We start from the raw sequence: 25678 nt of genomic DNA on the forward strand, positions 1-25678 counted from the left end.
ATTCTGAAGTACCTGAAAAGGCACAAAGATGACTTCCTGGTCTATGGTGGAGATGATGAATTAATTGTTAAAGGCTATACGGACGCAAGTTTCCAAACCGACAAAGATGATTTCACATCACAGTCTGGGTTTGTCTTCTGCCTCAACGGAGGTGCAGTAAGCTGGAAAAGTGCTAAGCAAAGCACCATTGCGGATTCTACAACTGAAGCGGAGTACATTGCTGCACATGAAGCAGCAAAGGAAGCTATATGGCTAAGGAAGTTCATAGGCGAACTTGGTGTAGTCCCCTCCATTAAAGGACCAATAGCCCTGTATTGTGATAATAACGGAGCTATTGCACAGGCAAAGGAGCCTAGACACCACCAGAGAGTCAAGCATGTACTTCGTAGATTTCACCTTCTACGAGAGTTCGTTGAAAGAAAAGAAGTCGAGATAATCAAGATTGGAACTGATGACAACATATCAGATCCATTGACTAAACCTCTGCCGCAGGCGAAGGACAACTCGCACACTGCAGCTGTGGGAATCAAGCATATTGGAGAATGGCTTTGATGTCCTTATTTAATGTTTTAAAGTTTTAGAGTTTAAATCTTTGTAAAACATTATTGGTTAATCTTTCACAATAAATGAATAGAATTCATTTTTCCATTTAATTTGTGGTTTATTAAATGATGAGTCCCTTCAATTTGACGATATATTCAAGATAGACTGTCAGGACCAGTCCTATGACTAAGAAATGTCTATCAAGTGAACTTGAATGTCAAAGGTTGAAAATGGTCCCTAGTCGGAGTTTTCTATAAAATTGGACGAATAGAAAATGTTAGACGACTAGAATGCAAGATGACTAGTAGTTCTGTTTCTTGAACTATGTGGACATGGCAATGTCATAATCATTTGCATAGATACTTACTTTGGGAAGACTAGTATCGGACAAGACCTATGAAACTTTACTGTAAGAGATGAAAATCTGTCATAAGTAAATTTCATTAAAATTATTAGACACTAAATCCTCAATACCTGAGTGATTTGAGATTACTTGTTTGAGAACTGGTTGCTTTGACGTTGACCAACCGTCGCACCGTAAAAGGAGGCTATAAAGGCAACGCTCAGGTAATCACCTATCAAACGAAGTCTAATCTCAAGATCGCAAGATTGGGATTGTCCTCCCATAAATCGGGATGAGATGCTTAAAAGTTGTACAAGGCCACTCGGAGAGCTAGAAACTGTGAAATGCATGGCCGTGCTCGGATGAATCATAGGCTATGATTATCTGTTTATTTGATCAGTTGAACTCTGAAACCGAGAAACACCTCTAGACATAATAAGGATGACAACTCTTACCTTATGTTCAAGAGCAAGCATCGAGCGACAAAGCAATTAGGAAATGCACACTTGTCCCTAAGGACAAGTGGGAGACTGAAGGAAATAATGCCCTTGGTCGAAGTATGCATTCTATGTTAAGTCTAATAAATGCGGTTCAGTATTAATTAACAAGTTAATAATTCAGTGAGATCAAGTGAGCTGAATGCCTAGCTAGAGGCCGCTTCAGTTCAAGTAGAATTAATGGTATTAATCCACAGCTTACTCTTGACTGAACCCGTAGGGTCACACAAATAGTACGTAAACGGATCAAGTATTTAATGACATTAAATACTCTATCTATTGATATTCGAAATCGACGGATCTTGGTTTCAGTGGGAGCTGAGATCGTCACAAGCAAGAAATGAATACTCCGGAAACGATGATATTGAAACGATCCAGCCAAGGGCGCGCGCGCGCAGCACAGCAGCGTGGGCTGTGCGCCTGTCGTGGGCAGCAAGGCTTGCGCGGGTGCACGGCTTGTGCAATGCTTGTGCGGGAAATCCTAATCCTATTAGGATTTGTGCAAAGATGAAAATCCTAATCCTATTAGATTTGCTTTGTTATTTAGAGTCCTAATAAAGTTCTAACTAGCAAATCCACATCCTAGTAGGATTACAATTCCTTTTCCATACTCCTATAAGTAGGTGCCTAGGGTCACAATTTATGGGTACGATTGAAGTATTCAAAGGGTAAGTTTTTGAAATAAAATCAGCCATACACTTGCAAACACTAGCTGAAATTCCTAAGCACCTTAAGGGCGATTCTAGTTGGTCTAACTTGAGGCGGATCCGGACGTACTGTGGACTATCTACGGAGGGACGACATTTGGAGTCCTAAATACTTGTTCTTGTTCGGTTCGGGCGCAGCTAGGGAAGGCACGCTACAACATGTATGCATCTATTCTATGCTAAATGATTATGTGTAAATAATATGCTTTCCTGGCTTTATGTTTTTTCCGCATGATTTATGAATTGTCATATGTATCATAACCTAACACCTCCCTCCTCCCCTGCGAATTCTCTCACTCTCTATCTCTCTCTCTTTCAATCTCTTCCTCCTTCTTTCTCATATCTTCTTCTTCTTCTTCTAAATTCACATTCTGGGATTTGTTTTTCGTTTCTTCCGTTGCCCAGGTAATCCCCTTTTCAATTTTTATTTTCGGACAAGTGAAATTAGGGTTTTTAGTTCTTATTGGTTTGTTGATGTTGTGTTTACTTTTTCTGATGTTGTGTTTACTTTTTGTCGATGTTGTGTTTACTTTTATCCGATGGTGTGTTTACTTTTTCTGATCTCATGTTTACTTTTTCTGATCTTGTATTTACTTTATGTCGATATTGTGTTTACTTTTGATTATATTGTGTTTACTTCTACTCGATGTTGTGTTTATTTTTTTTGATCTTGTGTTCACTTTCTGTCGATAGTGTGTTTACTTTTGATTATATTGTGTTTACTTTTACTCGATGTTGTGTTTACTTTTTCCGATCTTGTGTTTACTTTCTGTCGATATTGTGTTTACTTTTCTTGATCTTATGTTTACTTTCTCATTATAAGGGAAGTAGGACCACCAGAATAAATAGATTTTTCCGAAAAAAACCTGCTTTTCCAAACCCAGAAAACGGATGGAATTCTAGGAGGTTGTCTCTTGCCTGCCCATGGATTCAGCAGATCGGAGATTGGCCCTCGAGTGCAAAGGCAGAAGGGTGCTCTCGCACTGCTTCCTAAGAGCAGCGTGGAGCCATCAGTGAGATACCACTCTGGAAAAGCTAGACAAAAACATCCAATTGGAAAGCTATAGTCATACGTGTGTGTATATATATATATCATGTCTTGTAACAAGGTAATAACTCTTTGTTATACTTTTCGAAATACCAACTATAACTGACATACCTCAAGAGCTTATGCTATTGGATTGTTGCACTCTTGATATAACTTAGGCAATTTTAAATGATGGTTGCCTTTTTTTTTTTTGTTGAGAAAATTGCCTGCAAAAAAATAGTATGGTTTGAAGAAACTAATGTGAGCTAAGAACAACATGAATTTTGAGGGCGGAAGTGGCCAACAGATGGTTAGTTAACCCTTCAATGTGTGTGCGAAGGTCTGAGAGTAAGTTGTACTCTTTAGGAACTGGTTTTTAAATCATATCTCATTCAAAGTAACATAAGAGCTATTTCATCGGCTTAAGAGATAGAGGGGTTAGCTCTAGATTGTTCCCGCTTTCTCATTAGTTTTTTAGCTTTCAGTTAACTATAGAATGCATTGGGAAAAAACTGTGTACTTTGACACAGTTCACCAATTGTTCAAGTAGAAAGTTCCTCTATTAGACTTTGTTGAATTCATCTGTCGGTTCTTATCCTTATTGATATGAAATGGAGAGTAACTAAACAACTTCTTAGAAAGTTTTGAGTTCATTGCCTTCTAGTATTTGGCATCTTGATAGGACCTTTAATTACCGCACTTCTAGGATTGCTACTTTACTTCTTAAAATTTTATATTCAGTAGCATCTTGTGAATCATGTCATGGCAGAAGTTTACTCAACCTATGTTACTACAACTGAAACAATGGATGCTTGAAGCGGACTCAACATGATTTTGTAGAGTTGGTTCGACATACCACTTCAATGCTAAGTAGACGAAGCAATTTTTTGACGGCGTACAACTTGAACATGCTATAGCTATACTAAGCTTCTTTTGACTATTTACAGGTTCACCAAGCTTCTTTTGACTATGTATATATATTTAGTCTCACTTTTGGATGTAAAAAAAAAACCAAACTCTTTGTAATTAGACATGCAACTACTTTTGATGAATAGAAGAATAATGAAGTATGTGTAAATATTCTAACTATATTTTGCAGACGTAAATACTTTAGCATTTTTTTCAATGTAAAAAAATGTAGATAATAATATAAATGATATTTTAACATTATGTTATTCTGTAAAAGTAAATAACTTTATAAACAAATCATTAAAATCAAAACAACACGTGCTTTTCACGTGCGTTTAACTAGTTTTATATAAAAACAAAAATTCAAAACCTACCAAATGAGTTGCAGACGGTAGAAACCTAAACTACGGTAGTATTTCTCTTTAGCTCTTTCCGGCCGCCGCCCGCCGCCCAACTCCCAACCGTTGTCTCCTTGTCGGAGTAACTCAATACCGCCGGTCACTCGGCTCCGGGAACGACTCAACATTTCTAACTCCATTGCAGGTACTTAATTCCTTTTTGAATTAGACATAAAATGATTCAGAAAATAGTTAGGGCTCTTCACTTGCTCACTACTTAATTCCTTGTAAAAATAGTGTTAGATGTTGTTAGCGTGGAGAACCTGATGGTCAATTGGTCATTTGTGTAAGTTGTGTTCTTGTATGAATGAGCTCTTTTACAAACTTTACATATGGTGTTTAGATGATTAAGTGTAAGATGGATTAATTTTGACGATATTTTGACTCTTAATAATTCACACAATCATTTATTTGTGGGAAATTGGGGTGATTTGCGAGGCACTTGAAGAATTTTGAATTGGAGTAGGTTATCTGAACTTATCAATTAATTGTATATGTTAGGACGAATTTTCTCTGTTTTGGATTATGTTATCATCTTTTGCGATTCCTTTTTGGACTCTTAGTAATTCAAACAATCAGTTCATGTTATCATATAAGCAGGGAAAGATTTTGAATTTTATTACTTTAGATATTCGCTATGCCTTTTTTTTTAATTGGAGTTTTGGCTTAAATTATTCTGATGTGTATTATATAATACTTAGTTAATTGCAAGTTATTCTGATGTGAAATGCCTAATCGGAGCAAGAATGTTAGTGATTGATTAGAACAATTATATGAAGTCTTTGTTGATATTTCAATGAATGAGTACAGAGAAGAGATTTCTCAAACACCAATGTTTGTTTAAGCTGACTAATGCCATTGTTTGTTGGTGTGTTCTTAATGAACTAGGTCATAGTTTTGTATGTGTTAGGATGAAATTTCTTTGTTTTTGGATCATCTTATTGTGATTCTGAATTTTCTATAGTTCATGTCCGAGTTTGAAGAGTAAGTGCAATTCCTGCATAGATAATAGACAAACTTGCAGATATGAACAGATTGGCAGGGGGTCAGTCAGGGGGAATGGAACACGGAAAGGGAGAGAGAAACTTGGAGATACACAGGGGTCTGGGAAGATATAGAGAGGGAAGGGTTACAATACAGTTGAATTCTTACCTTACCTTCAATTTTCTTAAAGGGTGACTAAGAGGAAAGGATAAGATGAAGTTGAATACATTCTGCAAGAATTTTGCTAAGCTACGATCAAAAGAGTGAAAGACTTTCACTAACATCAAGCTTAACAATGCTTGATTTTCAGGCACTTGAAAATCAAAAGTGTAAAACAGTAATGCTAGACATTTTTCTGGGTAAATTACAAACATTTTTGTTTTTGTTTTTTTCCTTAAGAACTTGTAACAACATAACAAAAGAAATTAGCATAATGCTTACGCATATTTGCCTTTCCTGAAATAAAAATCAGAAAAAGCTGCAATTAGCCCAGAAACCAGTTTCTTAAAGGGTGATCCAAGCATAGTCAGCTGGATGATACAAGGAAACAAGTACTAACTAGGTGTGAGTTCTATATGAGTCCATTAGAAACTTGTGCAATAAGTCTAGCATGCAATAAGAACCTGACTACTAGTTTTAAGTAAAAGTTGACTTAGAAATTGCATGCAGAATGCAGCTAGAATACATTTTGAACTTATTGTTTACTCATATTCTCTGCTTCTGATATGCATAATTCATTAATTCTAGTTTTTAATAGTCCGGATATGGCAATCTATCTGATGATATAAGTTGTGTGAATTGTGAAACTGATCAATACATCAAACCAATCAGTCTTGTAAGAGTATTATTACCCCTATTTTTAATTTTTGTTTTTTTTAATAGAAACTAGATGTTATTGCTCAAGTTCTATTCTATAATTGGGTTCTAAATGGAAGGTTAATTAGTCTGATGATATTTTGTTTTTCCTAGATTTTTTTCCCGTGAGTCTAATGCTTCGTCTATGTGTTAAACTGATAAAGCATGTCTAAGTATGGTTGGTGGAGTTTATGGATTAGGGTATTAGATATAATTTGCAAAGGAAGTCTCTGTTGCATTGATTAAAGTTAGTACATTTACTTATTCACTTTGGCCAAATTTTGCAAGCTAGCTTTCTTTTAATCAACCTGTCAATGTCATGTTGATAGTGTATGATAATAACAAGTATTTTTAAGTACTTTTTGTTGGGTTTTTTTTCTTAGCTTTTTATGACATGATTGTCCTAAGATTGATTAGGATTACTTATTCGAATTTTCTGATATGGTAAGTTTCAAATTGTTAAATATTTTGCTGGGTTTGTTTTTGGTGTTGTTTTATGTCTAATTAGTCTATACACACTTTATAATTCTACTTGAAATTCGTATAATCCTTTTTGATATAATTTAATTTTTCTGACTATCACCGTTCATCCCTCCATGGTCCAGGGCGGGGAACCCTCCTGGCCTGCCTCAGGGACGGGCCTGATCTATTAATATATTAGTTCGGATGTTAATTGAATGAGCGGTTTTATTGTAGCAGAGTATTAGACAGGAGATTTTTGATATTGCACAAAGGATCAAGATGTCTTCTATAAGAAATGCAATCTCGAAAAGAGCATATAAGGAGCGATCGCAACCGTAAGCCTACTTATTAAGTTCGTCTTTTGATTTGCTTTGTTTTCGAAATCCTTTTTTCCTAATTTTAATTTTAATTTTCGTTTTTGTTTCTTGTTATGGATTCAGGGATTCAAGGAAAAAGTTTGGGATCCTTGAAAAGAAAAAGGACTATGACATCCGTGCAAAAGAATACCACAAAAAGGAGGATACATTACGGGTAAAGTTTTCATTTCTAGTTCCTTTTACTTGTTGAACATTTGATTGTTTTTCTATCACCTTTGTTTTAGAAGTTGCGATCTTGATTGATTCCGGTTTGGATATTTTTTAACAGAGACTCAAAGAAAAGGCGGCGAATAGGAACCCTGATGAATTTTATTTTGGCATGATCAGATCTAACACAATTAATGGAGTTCATAGACCAGAGTAAGACATGTTCTTGTTTTGAGAAATGCCGTGTTCATAATGGTTTTCGGCGTTCTACTTTTAACCCTCTAGTACACCCTTTTTTTTTTATCAAGCTTCCCAATAAAAAACGTTCATAAATCATAATGGTTATGATCTCGGCATCCCCAAATTGCTTAATGTTCCTTCAGCTGTCATTGATTTGATTTTCTATAACCATAGGAGCGAGGCAAACAAGCATACACCAGAAGAACTTTTGTTGATGAAGACACAAGACCGAGGATATGTGCTTCAGAAAATTCTAAGTGAAAAAAAGGAAATTACTTATAGCTTAGTATTTCTGATATTATATATTTGTTGTGAAAGATATACAAACGGTTGCTTATTTTTCATTGTTGTTTTACTGTGTATACATTGCTGACACCATGTCCTCTCTGTTCACAGAAAGTGGAAAAGCTTAGAGCTGTGCTTCATTCTTCAGATAATCGACCCTCGAGCAAACACGTTTATTTTGCAGAAGACAGGTTTGTCTTTCAAACTTTGAGATTAAAGAGGAGTGGAGCTGTGGAGACTTAGCCTTCCCCTTCTCTTTCTCTCTCTATTTCTTATGGTTTTGATTGTACACTGGTAAAACTGTTTTCTCGTTCGATTGCCCTCCTATTTTCTCATCAGTCATCACTATATACAAAATAATTTTTGTAAAGAAACATGTACGAAATGTTTTGGTGCTTGTGATTTGAAATGCTTCTGCATTTTTGTTGCCTTTTCCCCATGTGACAAAAGGAAATTGCTAACTTAATAGCTCTAATTGAGGTATCTGGAAACCTTTTGTTAAACAGTGAAGAGGCGAAAGAGATACAATCAAAATCCTCAAGGGATGGAGAGCTTCGTACATCAGGGTCTGTACCTTCTGCTATCATGAGGTAAAAGGCTGTTTTAAAAAAAACTCGTTTCTTACTTATTTTGGCATTTTTAGTCCTTCGATTTTCCTTTTTCTCCTTTTTCTGAAGCAAGCTTGAGATAGGGGAGCCTTGTGTTTGTTTACCTTACCTTTTCAAAAGAAACATATACAAAATGTTATAGAGCTTGTGATTTGAAATGCTTCTACAATTTCGTTGCCTTTTTCAAAGTGACAAAGGGCAAGTCCTTCGTTTTTCATTGTTTTCTCTTTTGCTGATGCAAGAGGATTGATTTTCTCAGTTTAATAAATTTGTTCTTTTTGCATGATTTTTAACAAAAACGTTTGCATGTTAAGCCATCTTAGACCGAGTAAAAATGATGTAATAGCCTGTTGGTCTTGAATCTTAATCTCTTGGAATACTGAAGGACCTATGTACGCTGGTGTTCTCTTCAACATGTAGGACCTTATTTAAATAAGTTTGAGGTCCAATAAGGTCATATAAGCTAAATAAAGTCCTTTAACGTGTTATAAGTTCAATAAGGTCCTATAAGTTCCTATAACTCTATAAGTTCTAATAAGGTCCTATAAGTTTCAATAAATTACTGTAAGTTGAAGACCCTAAACATTCTGTCTTACGTCATCTGGAACTTCCAAAATGTTTGAACACTGTTGTGCCTTAGGAGACCCGGCGAGGTTTTGCTGAAGCCTAAAGGTATCGTCCCAATACACAACAGCACAACACCACAATATCTCCATTTTGTATTGAAAAAACTAGGTCGATTTTCTAGAACATGAACTGAAGTTCAGAGTTTTTAAACTCAACAAATCTGCAATTGATTTTAAAATTATGGTTTTATAGATTTTGTCTTGAATTTTATATTGCTTCTCCCAAAGCGCGTCCCGATTCGTTCCGCCCAAAAAATTCAATTAGTTCTTGCGGCGCGAGACAACTCTCTCTAAGGAACTCGGCAAAATAGCCCCGTAACTTCGGGAGAAGGGGCCAATATCTTATTACAAATAATTCCGACGTCTTCAGTAGAAAAAGAGGCATTTACTTATTACAAAGATGGTGTGATTTGATTTTCTGATGATTCAGTATTTGAATTATCACAATTCTGTGATCTTTAAAGCAAATTTAGAACGTTAGATTGTGGGTAGTAGTATTATAGTGATCTCTTTTGTTTCTTTCTTGTGCGTTGTGAACTGTTGTTTCCTTTTATATCTACTCATTTTATTATTTATTTTGGGCAGGAAGATGAAAGCTTCCTACAAGGAGTTGGAGGCAAGAGAGAAAAGAGTTGAAGATTTGGAGAGAGTCTATGCAGAGATGGCCTTGCAGAAAGAGCTACAGGTACCAATTCAAGCTTAACAACATCTAAAAAATTCTGATTATAATGCCCTGAGAGAGTAGAGTAGATGCCAGACGTTCTTGAGCCCCAAATTTACTGTACATTTGATTGTAGATGCCCATAATCAACTAGTTGATTTAGTTTACTGAGATGTTCTATTGTAGGGTTCAATATGTAGCGTTATTTTAATTTTATTTGGCATTTAAATAATTAAATCAGTACATACTAGAGCATCTGATAGAATTACAGTTGATATTAGAAATTTACTGTCTAATTTAGACTAAAGTCTCCCTCAAATGTCTGTTGAGCTGTATTTAGTCATCATGTGGCCAAATTCTATGTTTTGTGTCTCTTTTCTATCCCTTGTAAATTTTGTTCTGAGTTTTTATCTTTGTGTTGATGCAGAAGAAGGGTAGGAAACGCAAGCTACGGGAAGATGAGATTGTTTCTCCCACCGGTAGGCCAGTTTACAAGTGGCGGGCAGAACGTAAACGATAAAAATACCAAGTATTTTATAATATATGGTTTGTAATGTTAACAAATAATGTTCAGGTCATTTATTCTAGTTTTAGTTAATGTTAATCAACTAATAACTTTGGTAATATGTAAGAATGTAGACTTTGGGCTATTTAAGAATGCAAGACCAGGCTTGCTTAAATGTTTCCGTTTGTGCCATGAATGATGCACTTGGATTTTTTCTTGTTATATTGTTTGCATATTATTGTTGGATGTCAAAATGGAGATCACTTGCTAAGTGATGAACATGGGAGATCGGTGCAGATGCTATGAGCGTCTTTACTTTGGTTTGCCTCATACGTTGCAGATTACCTCATCCGCAAATCAAGAGAACACCATTTTGTGATAATGAATTAATGGTTATTTTTGAAACCCTCAAAAGAAAAAGAAAAAAAACTGCACCAGCCGGGAATCGAACCCGGGTCTGTACCGTGGCAGGGTACTATTCTACCACTAGACCACTGGTGCTTGTTGTCTTTCATTAGTAAATTAAACATTTAATATGTAGTAGTTTGTCCATGTTGAATAGACATCTAATCTTTAGTAAATTAGTAACCCGTACACTTTCAACTTTGTCCAAATTTACCATACCGTTCCACTCTAAGTAATTCCTTGACAATTTGATTGTATTCACTTGTTTAGCATTTTCGATTGTTGTAGAATTGTCCCTGATACCAATTCCAGCACTTGCAATGGTGTCCATAGGCAACAGTTTTTATGAATAGGACATGGGAACATATTTGCAGACACGTTAAGTTGATGGAGTTATAATATCCTCGCAGTTCATCCACACCCTTCCAGATCTTCAATACAACCGAAGACCGTTAAGTTTCAATTTCGGCGCACCTATATGCTTCGCTTTGAAGTACTCACCTATAAAATCGTTTGGACAATATATTTGACCTCAAGTATTGTCCAAAACAAAGTATATCCTCAATTCTGTTGTACCATATTACATACTCCGTATTCTAGTATTAGAGTTTCACTAATATACTATTTCGTAAATACATATTTGTACGACATATATATATTCTAGTATTAGAGTTTCATTAGAACACTATTTCCTAAATACACGTTTATACGAGATATATATCCTAGTATTAGAGTTTCATTAGTATACAAATTATACGTTGATGTATGTGAAAGCTGAAACTTTTCATTTAGAAAAGATCCAGATACAAATAAATAAGTAGATTTTTTTGTTATTATTATTTCCATGTTTCACTTACTTTTGTTCAACGCTTTATGAAATGACTTTAGAGTCTTTATCTTAATCGTAGTTATCTGAGGAGCTAAGTTTAATTTCTAAATGACTTGATCACCCCTGGGTAGGTTTAACTTTCTTGGGCTATTGAGGCCCAGTACACCTGTCCAAATTTTTGACTGCATAGGTATGCATGCAATTCTGCATGCATATGAGTTTCAACTGCTTCGTCTTAGCAGTTGCAGCCTTCCTTTTTAGTGCATTATTTTGTTTCCTTTTTTTAAATTTTTTTTAAATCTTTTTAAATGTTTTTATCACGATTGTTTTCCAAAAATAAATAAATTATAATTTAAGTAAGCTGCTAGCACGCATAAGGAACAAACAATTAAAGTAATTTAATGAACATTCATGTTCAAAAAATGAACATGTCATTTATTTTCTATCTGCTTCCTCTATTTTAGTTGATGTTGCCTATTTTCTCTTTCTATATGCTTCTAATTTTTCTGCTTGCTTCCTTTCGGCTTCCACTTTTTTCGCTACACCGGTCTCTTTTCTCTTTCTATCTGCTTCCTTATTTGCAGATTATTTTCTTGTTGTTTCTGCCTTCAATTCTTCTTCAATTCTTGCAACCCCTCTTAATACCACATCTTTCATTTTTCTAAATCGGTTTTTTTTCTTTTGTTGGCGCATTCATATTAACCTATTGTTGAACATTATTCTGTATAAGTTGAACATAAGACTTGAGAAAATGAACATCACACAAAAGTGTCTTATATATTTATGAACATTCTTAGTTTTATAAGTTGAATTTAGTTGAACACGATTCTTTATAAGTTGAAAATGATTCTTTATAAGTTGAACATGAGACTTGAGAAACTGAACATCATATCACACAAAAGTTTTCTTATTTCACTACAAGAAAAAAGGGTTTTCGTGGTGATTATTTTGGTCTATAGTAGCGAATATATTCGCTACGAAAACATTCCCCAGCAATTAGCTATTCGAGGCGATAGCCACCGTTGCTGTAGCCTTTAGTAGCGATTATTACATTCAATGGGGTAGACCAAAATAATCGATACGAAATACTATGTATAATAGTATCGCTTATTGTAGCGATTATAATCATTACAATTCCCTTATTTCACATGCCAAATATATTAGTTTTAGCGGCAAAAGAATCGATGTTGTTGGTAGCTATAGTAGGGAATGCAATAACTGCTATTAGATATCTATCGTATCGATTATAATCACTGCCATAGGTAGACCTGTCAAAAATCGACCCGACCCGAAAATCGACCCGAACCCGACCCGGAAATACTGGGTTCTGAACTAGATTTTGTGACCCGTAACCCGATTTTATCCGAACCCGAGCAACCCGAAAAGTAATGGGTCAAAACCCGACCGAACCCGTTTTGGACCCGATCGATTGAAAATCATTGCATTTATAGTAATAAATGAGATTATGAGAAAATTTAAGCATAATAAACATGTTGTTTTTACTATTGTTGTGTGTAATATGATTTTAATTTCAATTATACGTCATTTAATGGTTGGATTTGACTAAATATAAACTTGTGTAGGAAAATTTGTTAATTTGTGCCCATATTTTGTATATTTATCACCTAAAGTAATGAAAATATAATGCGCGTTTTAAAATCTCTCAACCCATTGGGCCGACCCGAACCCGAAAGTTCTGGGTCTTGAACAAGCATTTGTAAACCCGAACCCGAAAGTGACCGACCCAACTCAACCCGAACCCGAACGTAATTTTTGATAACACGACCCGACCGATCCGTTTGACAGGTCTAGCCATAGGTTATTTATTGTTGCAAATTTAAGTGATACTATTAATTTCGTAATTGATACATTTGCTTGGATAACAATCCAGATTGACAGTCTATAGCAGCGATTATAATCGCTACAAAATACTTAGGCTTGTCAAAAGTTGCCGCTATCAAGCATGTTGACAACTATAATTATAAATGAATATAAATTTAAAATCCTAGATAATTATAAGATAAAAAATAATATCACAAATAAATAACTCATATAGAGTAAATCATAAGTCATTACATAGGTGATATATAATTGTCTAGTCTTAAAAACTTAACAAAATGTTGTTTAATAATTTGCAAATGGCAAGATAAACAACTAATCAACTACTACAATGTAACAACGAAATAACTAATAAGTCGATAACTTCATGTGCTTCCCCAAATAAGTAAGACTTCATCGTTGCCAAATAAAGAGTTATCTGCAAGTCCAAAAAATGTACGATAATTAATATCACTAGTAAGAAAATATTTCTCTACAATTAATACACTGCAACATACAATACAAATAGCAAGCCACTCAAAAAAAGGGCAGAATTTCAATAAAGAAAGTAGCAAACTAATACAGAGTTGAATAATGGAAAATAAAGGGTAATTCCATAATCTTAATATAGGAAGTAAAGGTCAATGTATTAGTATGAGAAATCCATGATAAATAACAGTTTATTTTTATTATCTATCATTCATCAGCAAAAACTTCACAAAATAATGAATATATTTAGAGGTGATTTTGTATGGAGCAACATTTCTGCCACAGTTACAAGTAGGGGATCACCGCTCAAACGCTGAAGACAAGTTGGTCTGAGATTCAGGCAGACGAATAGCATAGTTCATTAACAAAGTCCAACTACTTGTAACTAATCTAACAATAACAAATACGGATCACAAGTCAATTATACTGAATCAATAAGAGGAGAGAAAGAATGACACTTAGACCTCACCAGAAAACCCTCATGATTCAATTTCTTAAAAATAAATAATTTTCAAAGTCAGAAAATAATTTTCAGCAATGAAGAAGCTCTAGAATATTCAACTTTCCATATTGCTCAATGTTTTTATGACACGCATTTTCAACTATTTCCCCCCATAAGGAACCCTGATTGAACATCCCAAGTATGCATGATAATAATAAGGTCACACTATAATGCTTACGTAAATAAGAATTCTCCCTCTTTTTAGAATCTTATCTAATCAAAGAGTTAAAACTAATAGTAAGTACCAAGGGAATTTGGTTATAATCATGTGCATAAGATTTTAGACGGGGAAAAGAAAAAGTTGATGTTGTTGCAGTCATACCGTGATGAAATTTCCAGTCTTATGACCGTCAACACAGTAATAGTTGTTTATACTATTAACTCCAGCAGGAACCTTCTTAAGATTAGTAGGTTGGGGTTATCAGCAACAACAACAGGCCTTGTTGCTTCTCTCATAACCAGTTCAGCGCAGATGTTGGCTGGAGCTTTAGTGGCAGCAGGCTTCAGAGCATCTCTGTCCAATGCCACAATACCATAGAATTATGTTAAAAAGGCACAAAAGATGCAGACGCTTTTCCAACATTGTTATTTGAACATACAATAGAGCTCTCAGACATAGGAGCCATTCTTTAAATTTGCAAGTTCAAATTTGTTAAGACTTTGTGAAGAGCAATAACAATAACTTGACCTGGCTGGCAGGCAGCAGAGCATCACCTAGCTGAAAGCAGCAGTAGTAGCTAGCTGACAGCAGCAACACCTAGCTAGCTGACAGCATCAGCAACAACTAGCTTGTGGAAGATCCAACAGCTAGCTTCTAGTTGGCGGCTAATCCAGAAGCTCGAGCTACATGTTTGATCTGATTCAGATCCATTCGAGAATAAGAAGGACAAGCTGGTTGGGAGATCCTGAAGCAGTCAACACACCCAAAAACACTAACTTAAGAAGGAGATACATTGAATTTGACCTCACATTGATAGTTTAGATAAAGTATTGTCAAACTTTGTATAATTCTAACTAACTTATAGCTAATTTAAGGTGTGTATATCATCATGCGAAGTGTCAATAATTAAGGAAACAACAAAACTAACCACAACAAATCATGGTAAAGAACCCAAACTCTCCCTCCAACATCAAAGGTAAATGCAAAACATGTAATCATGCCCAATGACCAATTAACAGATCTTGTTTACTCGGAACCAATACGAACTCCAGAAATATGTCTCAAAGATTTTAGTCAAAGAAATAAAATTTAAATGACAATAACAATTTGTAGTTATGTAGCTGTCAAACCCGTTATCTCGAAAAATAAGCAGCCCGCAAAGGTTAATTAAATATACCTTTGGATCCTTTCCATTCAACATCTTTCCTATTTGACGTGCCATCAGAGTCTTGCCAGTACCAGGAGGCCCAAAAAGAAGCATTCCTTTAACATGTTTGATTCCCAATCTACAGTAACCAATGCAAAATACAGATGAGTAATTCATAATATAAATATTCCAAAGACATATCAACTAAAGCTAAGATATTACTTGCTAGTAACATGTGGAGGGGAAAACCCTGGAGGCAAAAGCTCTTCGAAATATATCTGCAAACTCTGTACCCAGACCACCTATACTAAGTTCCTTCAAATGGAATTCTTTTTGTTTAAACAGGTTGCTGCTAGCTGATTCACGCTGATTGATTATCTGAAAATCACATTAAGATACAATCATTTCTCCATCAATGCTTCTACAATCTCATAATATTAGCAGATCTGAACACAATGAAGACAGATAACAATCACTTGATTAGTAATCAAGTTCTTGCAATATAAGTTCAAGCTCGAGTACAAAGAATTGGAGACAATACCTTTATCCCACTTCCACCAGCTGCCTCAAAACTAATGTATATGTCCGCTGACATTATCCCCCTTTCACTATCTTACTTTTCCTGTCCCTCAACAACAACCTAGTTGACCGTGAAAAGAAAGTCATTGCCTAGGTACTCAGAACCTGCAGAAAGTAAGTCATCAAACAAATTGTTAAGAGGAAAGAGAAGCACGACTTGCTCTCTATGAAAGAAGCAAATTTTGAACATGGTCTTCCGGTGGTCTCAAGAAAAGATGGCCTATAGATTCTTTCCATGGATATTCCAGCTAACAGCTATGAAGATAAACTGCTAATGTTGAACAAAGTTGATGATATTTTAAATTAGGATAATGGTCTTTATCCTCCAATGACCAAGCTTAGATCTCATAGTTAAAAGGGGATCAGAGGTTTAAGTCAAATCTTAAGAGTGTGGAGATTACGCCTAAAGAAAATATGTTTTGCTAGAAATTGATTAATAATGCACTTGTTTTGAAGAAAAAAACTAACTAGAAGAGGGAATGTAAAATCACACCATGCCATTTTCTCCGTATAAAATGAAGACAGTTGAGATCATATATTCAAGAATTATCTTATAGCTAAGCACATTTGGAATGCAAGAACTCAGTACGATTACAGGTATGGATAACCTCATCCCTTTTCACAAATGTATGTGCGTTTGGAAGAAAAAAAATCTAACTAGAAGAGGGCATGTTTTGCTACAAATGTATGTGCGATTTTAACCCGTTCTTTGGAGCTATGATACTCAAAAACCTTTAGCTAAGAAAAGATACCCGTGCCATATGCTTGACATTCCAATATGGGGACACACGACATGTCATTCTAAACTAAACCACAAAAGTTCCATAACTGGCCAATTGTGAGTTGTAACACTCAGACGTGTACACAGTCGAACACTAGTATAAGAGTCAAGTAACACCATAGTTAAAGTCTACCTCAGATTAGCAATTGGTTGCTAGACTAGAGATATTAGAGACCTCTTAGATTGACTGCAAGTTTGTGTTATATAAAGGCAGTAAAGATAAGGAGGATGGATCAGCCGAATGTCTGAGTGCTATTTGGAAATTAGGAATGTTTCCTTTAGTTTTGATATAAATGACTGTTAAAAATCTTGCCGGGGTTAGGAATTTGGGTTTGGATAGCAACTGTAAAAAAAATACGAAAGGGGCCAATAATATCTATAAATAAAAAGATATATCTATTTGAATTTCCATTGTCCTGATGTCAGTGTTGTTCAGCTAGTCAGCTACAGCTGATGCAGCAGTGCAGCACCAGAGGATTCAAGCATGCAAATAATTTTCCACGCATATATATACAGTTATACACACACAAACTAAAGCGGGAAACACAAAATTTAAATAAAATAAACTTGCCTGGTCTGAGTTACAACAATGGCATCAACCTGATAACCAACAAAAAAAATCAGAGTTCATAGAAACAAACTGTACGGCCCCAGAATCAATATGCATAGAGGTAACGGGTTAAGTAGATTACGTAGTTCTAGAGACAACAACAAAGAAAATGGAAGCATCGAGTGACCAATAAGCAATCACCTTTTTCTAAAAGTACACATATCTGATTTGAAACAATAACCAGCAATACAAAATGGAAAATGAACACACCTGTTCTTCTCTTGCTTTTGCTCTTGATAAATAGTCCAATTCAACAGTAAGCACTGCAAGTATAAAATCTCGAGGAGGTGCAAATCTACAAACAAGGGAAAATGAAAAGGAGTCAAGTAAAAGTTTCAAGATCACAAACTAGAAGATAAACCACCCAACCTTCTGACAGGAATCGAATCCCCAATTGAAACCCGCAGATAATTCCGTTGAACAGAATTAAGACCTATGCTCCCATTGGGTATATCATCATGAGAGGTGTCAACAATTAAGGAAACAACAAAACTAACCACAACAAATCATGGTACTGAACCCAAACTGTAAAAGCAATTCAAAATGAACCAGAGGATGAAATCTCAACCAAAATTTGAACAAAAATATGGATATTTAACCAAAATTCGAAAAGAAATAGGAAAATACAACCAAAATTCGAAAATAATTGGAATATAAAAGAGGGAAATCACCTGGAAATTCGTGAAATTAACGGATCAATTTGAGGGCAGGAGAGAAGCGATGACAAAGGAAACTGAATTAATATGTAATTATCATTCATATATCGAAAAGAATTAGGAAAAATCAACCAAATTTTGTAAAGGATTACCGGATTGGGAAAATTCACAAATTTCGAAAATAATTAGGAAAATTAAACCAAAATTCGAAAAGAATTAAAATAAAAGAGGAAAATTACCTTGAACTTGTGATGAAACTGCTGCAATGGAGTTTCGTGAAATCAGTTTAATAATCCAGGATGAAAAAATCGACCAATGTTTGCGTGAATTATTCACACCCTCTCCTAGAATCCCGCGCTTCGAGTTCAAGATTTTGGTATCAACTGGTGTCACCTATGGAGGATGAGAGAAGACTGATCTTAACCTTGATTTGAGAAGATGGAAGGCAGTGGAGGGAACTGAAAAGTTTTGAGCGAAAAAGTTTTGAACGAAAAGTTGAGCGCAATTTGTGAAATAGGACAATATACGGGGAATAATATCTAATTAGTTTTTTGTCTTGATTAATTAAAGGCTAATATAGCGATTATAAAGTGGGATAATTGTCTATATTATTTAACACACACTATTAACTTATAGTAGCAATTATATACTCGGTACTAAATATTCGCCACGAAAAGGTAAATTCTTGTAGTATTTGTGAACATCATCTTTTATAAATTGAGTATCATCTTTTATAAGTTGAACATGATAAATTATAAACTGAACACACAATATTTAAACAACGTCACTTTTGATCTTTCAGTAAAGAATAATGAACAGCTGCTTATTACTATAGCTGCTTGCTTTTTAGTTGAACATGATTATGTACATAATTCTTAAGTTGAACATGAGACTTGAGAAACTGAACATCACTAAAAAGTATTGAACATATATTAGCTTTATAAGTTGGATTTTGTTGAATATGATTTTGTATAAGTTGAACATAAGACTTGAAAAAATGAACATGATTCAAAAGTGCTCTTATTTGTGAACATCATCTTTTATAAATTGAACATCATCTTTTATAAATTGAATATCATCTTTTATAAGTTGAACATGATGAGTTATAAACTGAACATGATAATATCTAGACAATGCCTATTTTGATATTTTAGTAAAGAATAATGTACACCACCTGCATATAAAATCTGAACATGATCTTTTAGTAAAGAATAATAATGAACATCTGTTTTTAAAAATGATTTTGGCTCGTTGTTTGGTGGTATACTGCTTTCTTATTAATGTTGTTGCTTGGCTTTTAGTTGAACATGATTTTGTATAAGTTGAACATAAGACTTGAGAAACTGAACATCACACAAAGCGTTGAAGATATAATAGTTTTATAGGTTAAATTTAGTTGTAAATGATTCTTTAAGTTGAACATGAGACTTGAGAAACTGAACATCACACAAAATTATTGAACATATATTAGTTTTATAAGTTAAATTTCGTTGAATGTGATTTTTTATAAATTGAACATAAGACTTGAGAAACTGAACATCACACCAAAGTGTGGAACATATCATAGTTTTATAAGTTAATTTAGTTGAACATGATTCTTTATAAGTTGAACACGAGAGTCGAAAAACTGAACATCAAACAAAAGTGTTATTATTTGTGAACATCATCTTTTATAAGTTTAACATGATAAATTATAAACTTAGCATAACAAATGCAAAATTAATACTCAACAATAACTACCACAACCACCAAGAACAACAATCCCAACCACAATACCAACAATAACAACAATATCAAGTTACCAAATTTAGTTCATTCTACAATTCTGAACACTGGACTTTATAAATTAAACATGCCCGGCGATAGATCTAAAATCGGAGCATAAAATTGTTGTTCAAAACAATGAACTACATATATTAATTTGAACATCTCCAACCACGAAATCAATTAACGGCAATATTTAAATTAAAATCGCAATTAAATTTGGTGACGAAACTAGCAAATTATTAAACACGAATTCGCAGCAAATGAACATCGAATACCTGCAAATTAAAGATCGATTTACAAAGGAAATTCATGAATTTCATACAAAGAAACATGGATTGGCGTAAAGAGAGGAGAGAGATATTCGACGAATTCGATCAAAAATTCGCCGAAATCGATCAGAAATTTGACAGATTCGATCAGAAAATCAACAAATCTGACCAGAAATTCTGCAGATCTGACCAAAATTCGCCGGAAACGCATGAGCAACCGTCGCCGTGGAATCCACCGGAGTGAAATTGGAGGTATAAATAGAGAGAAATATGTAATTTGATGAGAGAAAACAGTAGTTTGATGAGAAAGAATGTGGAGATTTTGTTGAGAGAGAAAATGGGGTTTGATGAGAGAGAAAATGGTGAGAGGTTAGAGGAGAGAGAAAAATGGGTATGTTATATAAAATGCAGTGTTTTTTAGCTCCTATACATCTAGTGATAGATGCATACCTATGCAACCATTAATTATTACTTCCTCTGTTCCACAATAGATGCATCGTTTCTCATTTGGGCACTATTCATCAATCAACTGTGACAATCATTTTTTCACTGTTGTGTAAGAAAAAACATAGTCAAGTGAGATCTTGTTAAATTCGTATTAATAATGCAAAGATTCCAAATATCAACTTTTTATAATTTTTACTTATACGCATTTAGAGATAATAATGTTCAAAGAAGAGTATTGGCATACGTGCAAATAGAAATGATACATCCTTTGCGGAACAGAGGATGTACTAACTACCTGCATTTCAAAGAAGTGGGCCAATCCGTTCTCTTACAATACTTATGTTTGCGCTAATAATTTTTTTTTTTAAGGAAAATACACAAAAGTTAAAATAGTATTATATCAAAACTGTAGCATAACTTATCTAAAAAATAAAATAAGAAAATTTACTGTCTATATGAGGATCAACATTATGTTTGCGCTCATAAACTTCCTTTTTATGTAGTACGGACTACGACGTATTCTTTTTTAGTTGTTCTATTTTGACTTTGCGCTTATATTCCGTTGATTGTACACTGATAAAAGAAATTAGATGTCTGATTTAAGATAATTAAGTTAATATTGTGTATTTATCTATAAATAACAATGATGATATGTATGAGGAAGTATGTTACGTTACACGTAAAATTGTTTGTAAACTAATAAAATGATAAAAGGAGTAGTTACGAGTCTGATCTATAAATCCAACCAGATATACTTGCGAGTAGAGCTGTTAAAAACTGACTCGATCCGAGAAACCGACCTAAATCGACCTATATATTTAAGGACCCAGATCCGACCCGAGACCCGAAATTTCGTAAAAATAGGAAACTTGTAACCCGACCGTATCCAACCCGTTAAAACCGACGACCGATTTCGACCCGTTAATGCATGACCCGGACCCGAACCTGATACCCGACCGAAATATAACCGATAACAAAACTGAGTCAGCTTACCCGACCGAAAAATGACCCGAACCCGATTCAACACCCGACCCCATGTCAACCCCAAACCGATTATAACCCGATGAACCTGTTATTGACTCAATTCGCGACAACCCGTTATCTGAATTTACACGACCTATTGACAACCCGGTTTGTCATTGACCTAACTAAATAATAACTTAAATCAAGTTAATATATTTTTTATACTCCCTCCGTCCCGGAATACACGCACCGGTTTGACTTTTTGCACTATTCACATAATTCACTTTGACCCTCTTTTATTTCTAGTATATGAAAACAAAAGTTAGCATATAATATATTGTTAGCTTTATCTTAACATGTATTTTCAAAATATTAATATTTCATAAGTTTTTTATAATATATAGTTAAAGATATTGGTAGTCAAAGTTGTGCATTAGCAAGCGTGTCGACTCGAACCAGTGCGAGTATTCTGGGACAGAGGGAGTAATTACCTAATCTATAACAAGTGAAAAGCGTTAAACCAAATTTATAAAAGTTAATTATAAGGTTAAAACTTGACTAATTCTGATAGTTATCGTACCCGGTCTTAACCCGTGTCCGATAGTGAACCCGACCTGAATTTTAACCGACCCGGTAATTATCCGATCCGAACTTGACCCGACTCATTAAGACCCGAACCCATAATTGTACCCGATTAGAAAAAGACCCGACCCGAACCCGAACCGAACCCGACCTATACCGAAATGGAAAAATAATCCGACATGACCAGATAAATTTTCAACCTGACCGAACCCGACCTGCACCCGGTGATAAAATGACCCGACACGACCCGACCAGATCATGACCCGAGACCCGAGATGGATCAGACCCGGACCCGACTCAAGTAACCGTTTTGACAGCTCTACTTGCGAGTTTACATTGAATTGACTATGAGAGGTGCACCGTGCACAACCCTACCATCACTTTGCCCAAAAAAAAAGTCATTGTTATTTGCATTGTTTACCTATAACAACTACGTACGCTACGTTTATTTTTACACTAGATTGAGCCTCCTAACAATACTTAGTGAGCCAATTATTATAACCACTACAAAAAATTATACTAATTAACAACAGTAAATCCAGTCGTTAAAGGTCAATGATCGTTGATTAATAATGGAATTTCCTGTCGCGAACCCGTCATAAAAAGGGACCGTTGTTAATGGAAAATCCCGTCATTAACCCGTCATAAAAGACATTTGCGACGGTTGTACGTTCCCGTATTTGTTTGGTTGTTCGCCCCGTCGCAAAAGGCTTTTACCTCCGAATTTTTGATCCGTCGTAATTAGGTTGTTGTTAAAGATACAAATTTTTGTAGTAATCCATGTACGTTACGCTCAATTCCATCCTACAAAAAACTACGTTACGCTCAATTCCATAGCTTTGCATCAAATAGGATAACTACGTTACGCTCAATTCCATCTTACAAAAAACTACGTTACGCTCAATTCCATAGCTAGAAAGCTTTGCATCAAATAGGATAACTACATTACGCTCAATTCCATCCTACAAAAAACTTCAAACAATTGTGAGATTTATCGATCAATCTCCTTCATCTTTGAATCTTATCTTGGCAAGAGATCAGTTATTGAATCTAGCTCATTTGCTGACGTACTCCCTTTAGTGTTCGTATCGGAACTAGCAATGACAAATGCTGGATGAGAAGGCACCGGAAGTGTGATAGAATGACTACTAAGCATCAACATTGCTGAAGACATTGTTGGTCGAAACTCCACGTTTTCTTGAACACATAATAAGCCCATGTGTATGCATCTTATTATCTCAGTTCTTGACCCTGTTGATAATGTTGGATCAATGACAGATAAAGTTGTATCTTCTCTCCAATTTCTCCATACATGTAAGACATTATATATGCAATATTTTAGCAATAAGTTGAATTACATTAATTACATACTCCCCCTGTTCCATATCATTTCCCACTTTTTCATTATGCGCGATCTTCAATGCACTACTTTGACCATTAATAGTTGTATTTTCACATTAGTAAAAATTATAAAAATCGAAAATTATAAAGGTCGCAACATGCGACCTTTAAGCCGTGTCACAATGATGGCATGACATGCTTATGTGTCATGATTTAAATTGAAAATTAAAATATTTAACATATATAACCTATTGTACATGTTAAAAAAATGTAGAAAAATCTTAATATTCTAATTTGTTTCCTTTTTCATATCGACTACTTTATTTAAATATTTTATAGTAAAAATATTGCATTGATAGTAAAAATATTGTGATAACGCATATCATATGTGGCGCATATATGTACCAATTAAACCCCGACACGTAAGATTGCGATAACTAAATATTATCGCAACTTGCTACCTTTATCATTACCCTAAATATAATTGTCGCAACTTGCGACCTTTATCATCACCTGATGAAATATGGAGGAAAAGCTCCTCAAAGACTGCAGCAGTGCATTGGTCCTCAAAGACTGCAGCAGCACAACAGTGCATTGGAGGCTTTCACTCACCTAATTTTGTCCTGTAGTGGTGAAGGTTATTTGTAAATATTACCTGATTGTACTAGGTATCAATCCCTAGGTTTTAGTGTGTATATATACCTTGTACATCATTGTAACAATCGCTTTTTCATTGAATGAAATAGGATCAGCCGCCTAAGCCCTTAAACACAAAATTTCTCTTATTCAGTGTGTGCTTGGTTACAGTATTAAGAATCATTCGATTCTTCATGGTATCAGAGCAAGGTTGCGTATAATCAAGCACTGTTTGAGAAAAATTGTGAGCAAAGTTGAACCCTTCTAAACCAAACACTTTTCCCTTCTGTTCTTCTCTTTTGAATCTGCTAAAGTTTGAATCTTGGAACATTTCTGTCTGAATGTCGAAGATTACTTTATCTGATATGCAAGACCCTCTCTACCTGCACCCATCTGATGGACAGCATTCTGTGGTTGTTGATAAACTCACTGGAGCCAACAACTACAAGGAATGGTGCAGATCTATGGAGGTAATCTTGGCCTCCAAGAGATAACCGGGGTTTGTCACTGGTTTAACTAAGAAGGACACCACTGATAGTGTCAAGCAAGAGCAGTGGGAGACTTGCAATAGCATGGTGATAGCATGGATGACTGGCTCCATGACTCCTGAAGTCAAGAAATCTGTGATGTTCTTGAACACTGCCAGTGAGATATGGAAGCAACTGGGGAAGAGATACCTGCAGACAAGTGGAGCTAGAAAATACAGGCTGAACAGGGAGGTGTATGAGATTAAACAAAGAGGCCAACCCATCTCTGAGTACTACACTCGGATGGGAACCCTGTGGGGAGAAATTGAGAGCCTAAACCTCTACCCTCCTATCACTGAAATGACCCTTGAGATCAATGCTTTTGTTCAAGTCTTGAACAAACAACAGGAAGATCAACACCTGTTCCAGTTTCTGAATGGATTGGATGAGGACTATGCTGCACAAAGAAGTCAAATCCTCATGCAAACTCCCTTACCAAGTGTGGAAGAAGCATGTGGTATGCTGCAGCAGGAAGAATCCCAAAGGGAAACCCTCTTTGAAGTCAAAAATGAGGGGGAGTCAGCTGCTATGTATGGCAAAGGTCAAGACACTGGATGCACTGTGTGTGGAGGCAAGACTCACCTCTCTGATAAGTGTTGGAAGGTCATTGGTTATCCAAAGTGGCACCCTCAATACAAGAATCAACAAAGAGGCAAGGAGAAGGATGGTGCAACTGGAAACAAGTGGAACAAAAGCAAAGCTGGACAAGGTCACAAGGTGGCTGCAAATGTTCAAGCTGTGCAAGAGAGTGGTGCATTCACTGCAGAACAACTGGAGCAACTGATCAAACTTCTCCCATCAATGTAAGTGAACCACAAGAAGTCTAGCTATGACACAGATGAGGAAGTGGACACTGGATTTGCAGGTATGATATCATGCTCCAATGCTTTTAGTGTTATGAAAGGTTGGATCATAGACTCAGGAGCATCATACCACATGATTGGAAACAACAACACTTTAGAACATGCTGTTAAAGTCCATGGGAGTTCAAAAATT

The 25678-nt window shown here is 35.3% G+C and overlaps 1 protein-coding gene, 2 long non-coding RNA genes, 1 other non-coding gene and 1 pseudogene across 7 annotated transcripts; 1 reads left to right on the forward strand and 4 right to left on the reverse strand.

Moving 5' to 3' along the window:
* The first annotated feature begins 4394 nt into the window (after positions 1-4394).
* Positions 4395-10353, forward strand: LOC110790707 (probable U3 small nucleolar RNA-associated protein 11). 3 transcript variants are annotated; one of them, XM_056833256.1, is made up of 9 exons: positions 4395-4569; positions 6869-7060; positions 7166-7256; positions 7371-7462; positions 7664-7755; positions 7884-7965; positions 8281-8364; positions 9594-9693; positions 10097-10353. In XM_056833256.1, the coding sequence occupies exons 2-9, from the start codon at positions 7005-7007 to the stop codon at positions 10187-10189; spliced, it is 690 nt and encodes a 229-aa protein (XP_056689234.1). In that variant the 5' UTR covers positions 4395-4569; positions 6869-7004; the 3' UTR covers positions 10190-10353. The 3 variants fall into 3 exon arrangements, with proteins under 3 accessions (XP_056689234.1, XP_056689235.1, XP_056689233.1); XM_056833257.1 differs by having other exon boundaries at positions 6960-7060; XM_056833255.1 differs by having other exon boundaries at positions 6963-7060.
* Positions 10354-10604: 251 nt separating this feature from the next.
* On the reverse strand, positions 10605-10675 carry TRNAG-GCC (transfer RNA glycine (anticodon GCC)). Its single transcript has one exon. It is a non-coding gene; the product is annotated as a tRNA-Gly (tRNA).
* A 2819-nt stretch (positions 10676-13494) lies between these two features.
* Positions 13495-16248, reverse strand: LOC110790703 (uncharacterized). 2 transcript variants are annotated; one of them, XR_008924566.1, is made up of 6 exons: positions 16066-16248; positions 15747-15902; positions 15555-15663; positions 14906-15122; positions 14540-14731; positions 13495-13665 (listed from the first exon to the last, which is right to left on the reverse strand). It is a non-coding gene; the product is annotated as an uncharacterized lncRNA (long non-coding RNA). The 2 variants fall into 2 exon arrangements; XR_002533895.2 differs by having other exon boundaries at positions 14932-15122; positions 16066-16247.
* A 1206-nt stretch (positions 16249-17454) lies between these two features.
* Positions 17455-18638, reverse strand: LOC130459114 (uncharacterized). Its single transcript, XR_008922605.1, has 3 exons — positions 18390-18638; positions 17705-17789; positions 17455-17484 (listed from the first exon to the last, which is right to left on the reverse strand). It is a non-coding gene; the product is annotated as an uncharacterized lncRNA (long non-coding RNA).
* Positions 18639-23151: 4513 nt separating this feature from the next.
* The window catches only part of LOC110790699 (cysteine-rich receptor-like protein kinase 44), a 58117-nt pseudogene continuing 55590 nt past the window's right edge, over positions 23152-25678 (reverse strand).

The sequence above is a fragment of the Spinacia oleracea genome, chromosome 6 (genome assembly GCF_020520425.1).
Source record: "Spinacia oleracea cultivar Varoflay chromosome 6, BTI_SOV_V1, whole genome shotgun sequence".
Classification (NCBI taxonomy): Eukaryota; Viridiplantae; Streptophyta; class Magnoliopsida; order Caryophyllales; family Amaranthaceae; genus Spinacia; species Spinacia oleracea.

Bases quoted from the DNA above. Each gene is read 5' to 3' on its own strand.
- LOC110790707 (XM_056833256.1), top strand. From the start codon at position 7,005: ATGTCTTCTATAAGAAATGCAATCTCGAAAAGAGCATATAAGGAGCGA. The intron at 7,061-7,165 runs GTAAGCCTACTT...TTATGGATTCAG, and splicing joins TATAAGGAGCGATCGCAACC to GGATTCAAGGAAAAAGTTTG. The intron at 7,756-7,883 runs AGGAAATTACTT...CTCTCTGTTCAC, and splicing joins GAAAATTCTAAGTGAAAAAA to AGAAAGTGGAAAAGCTTAGA.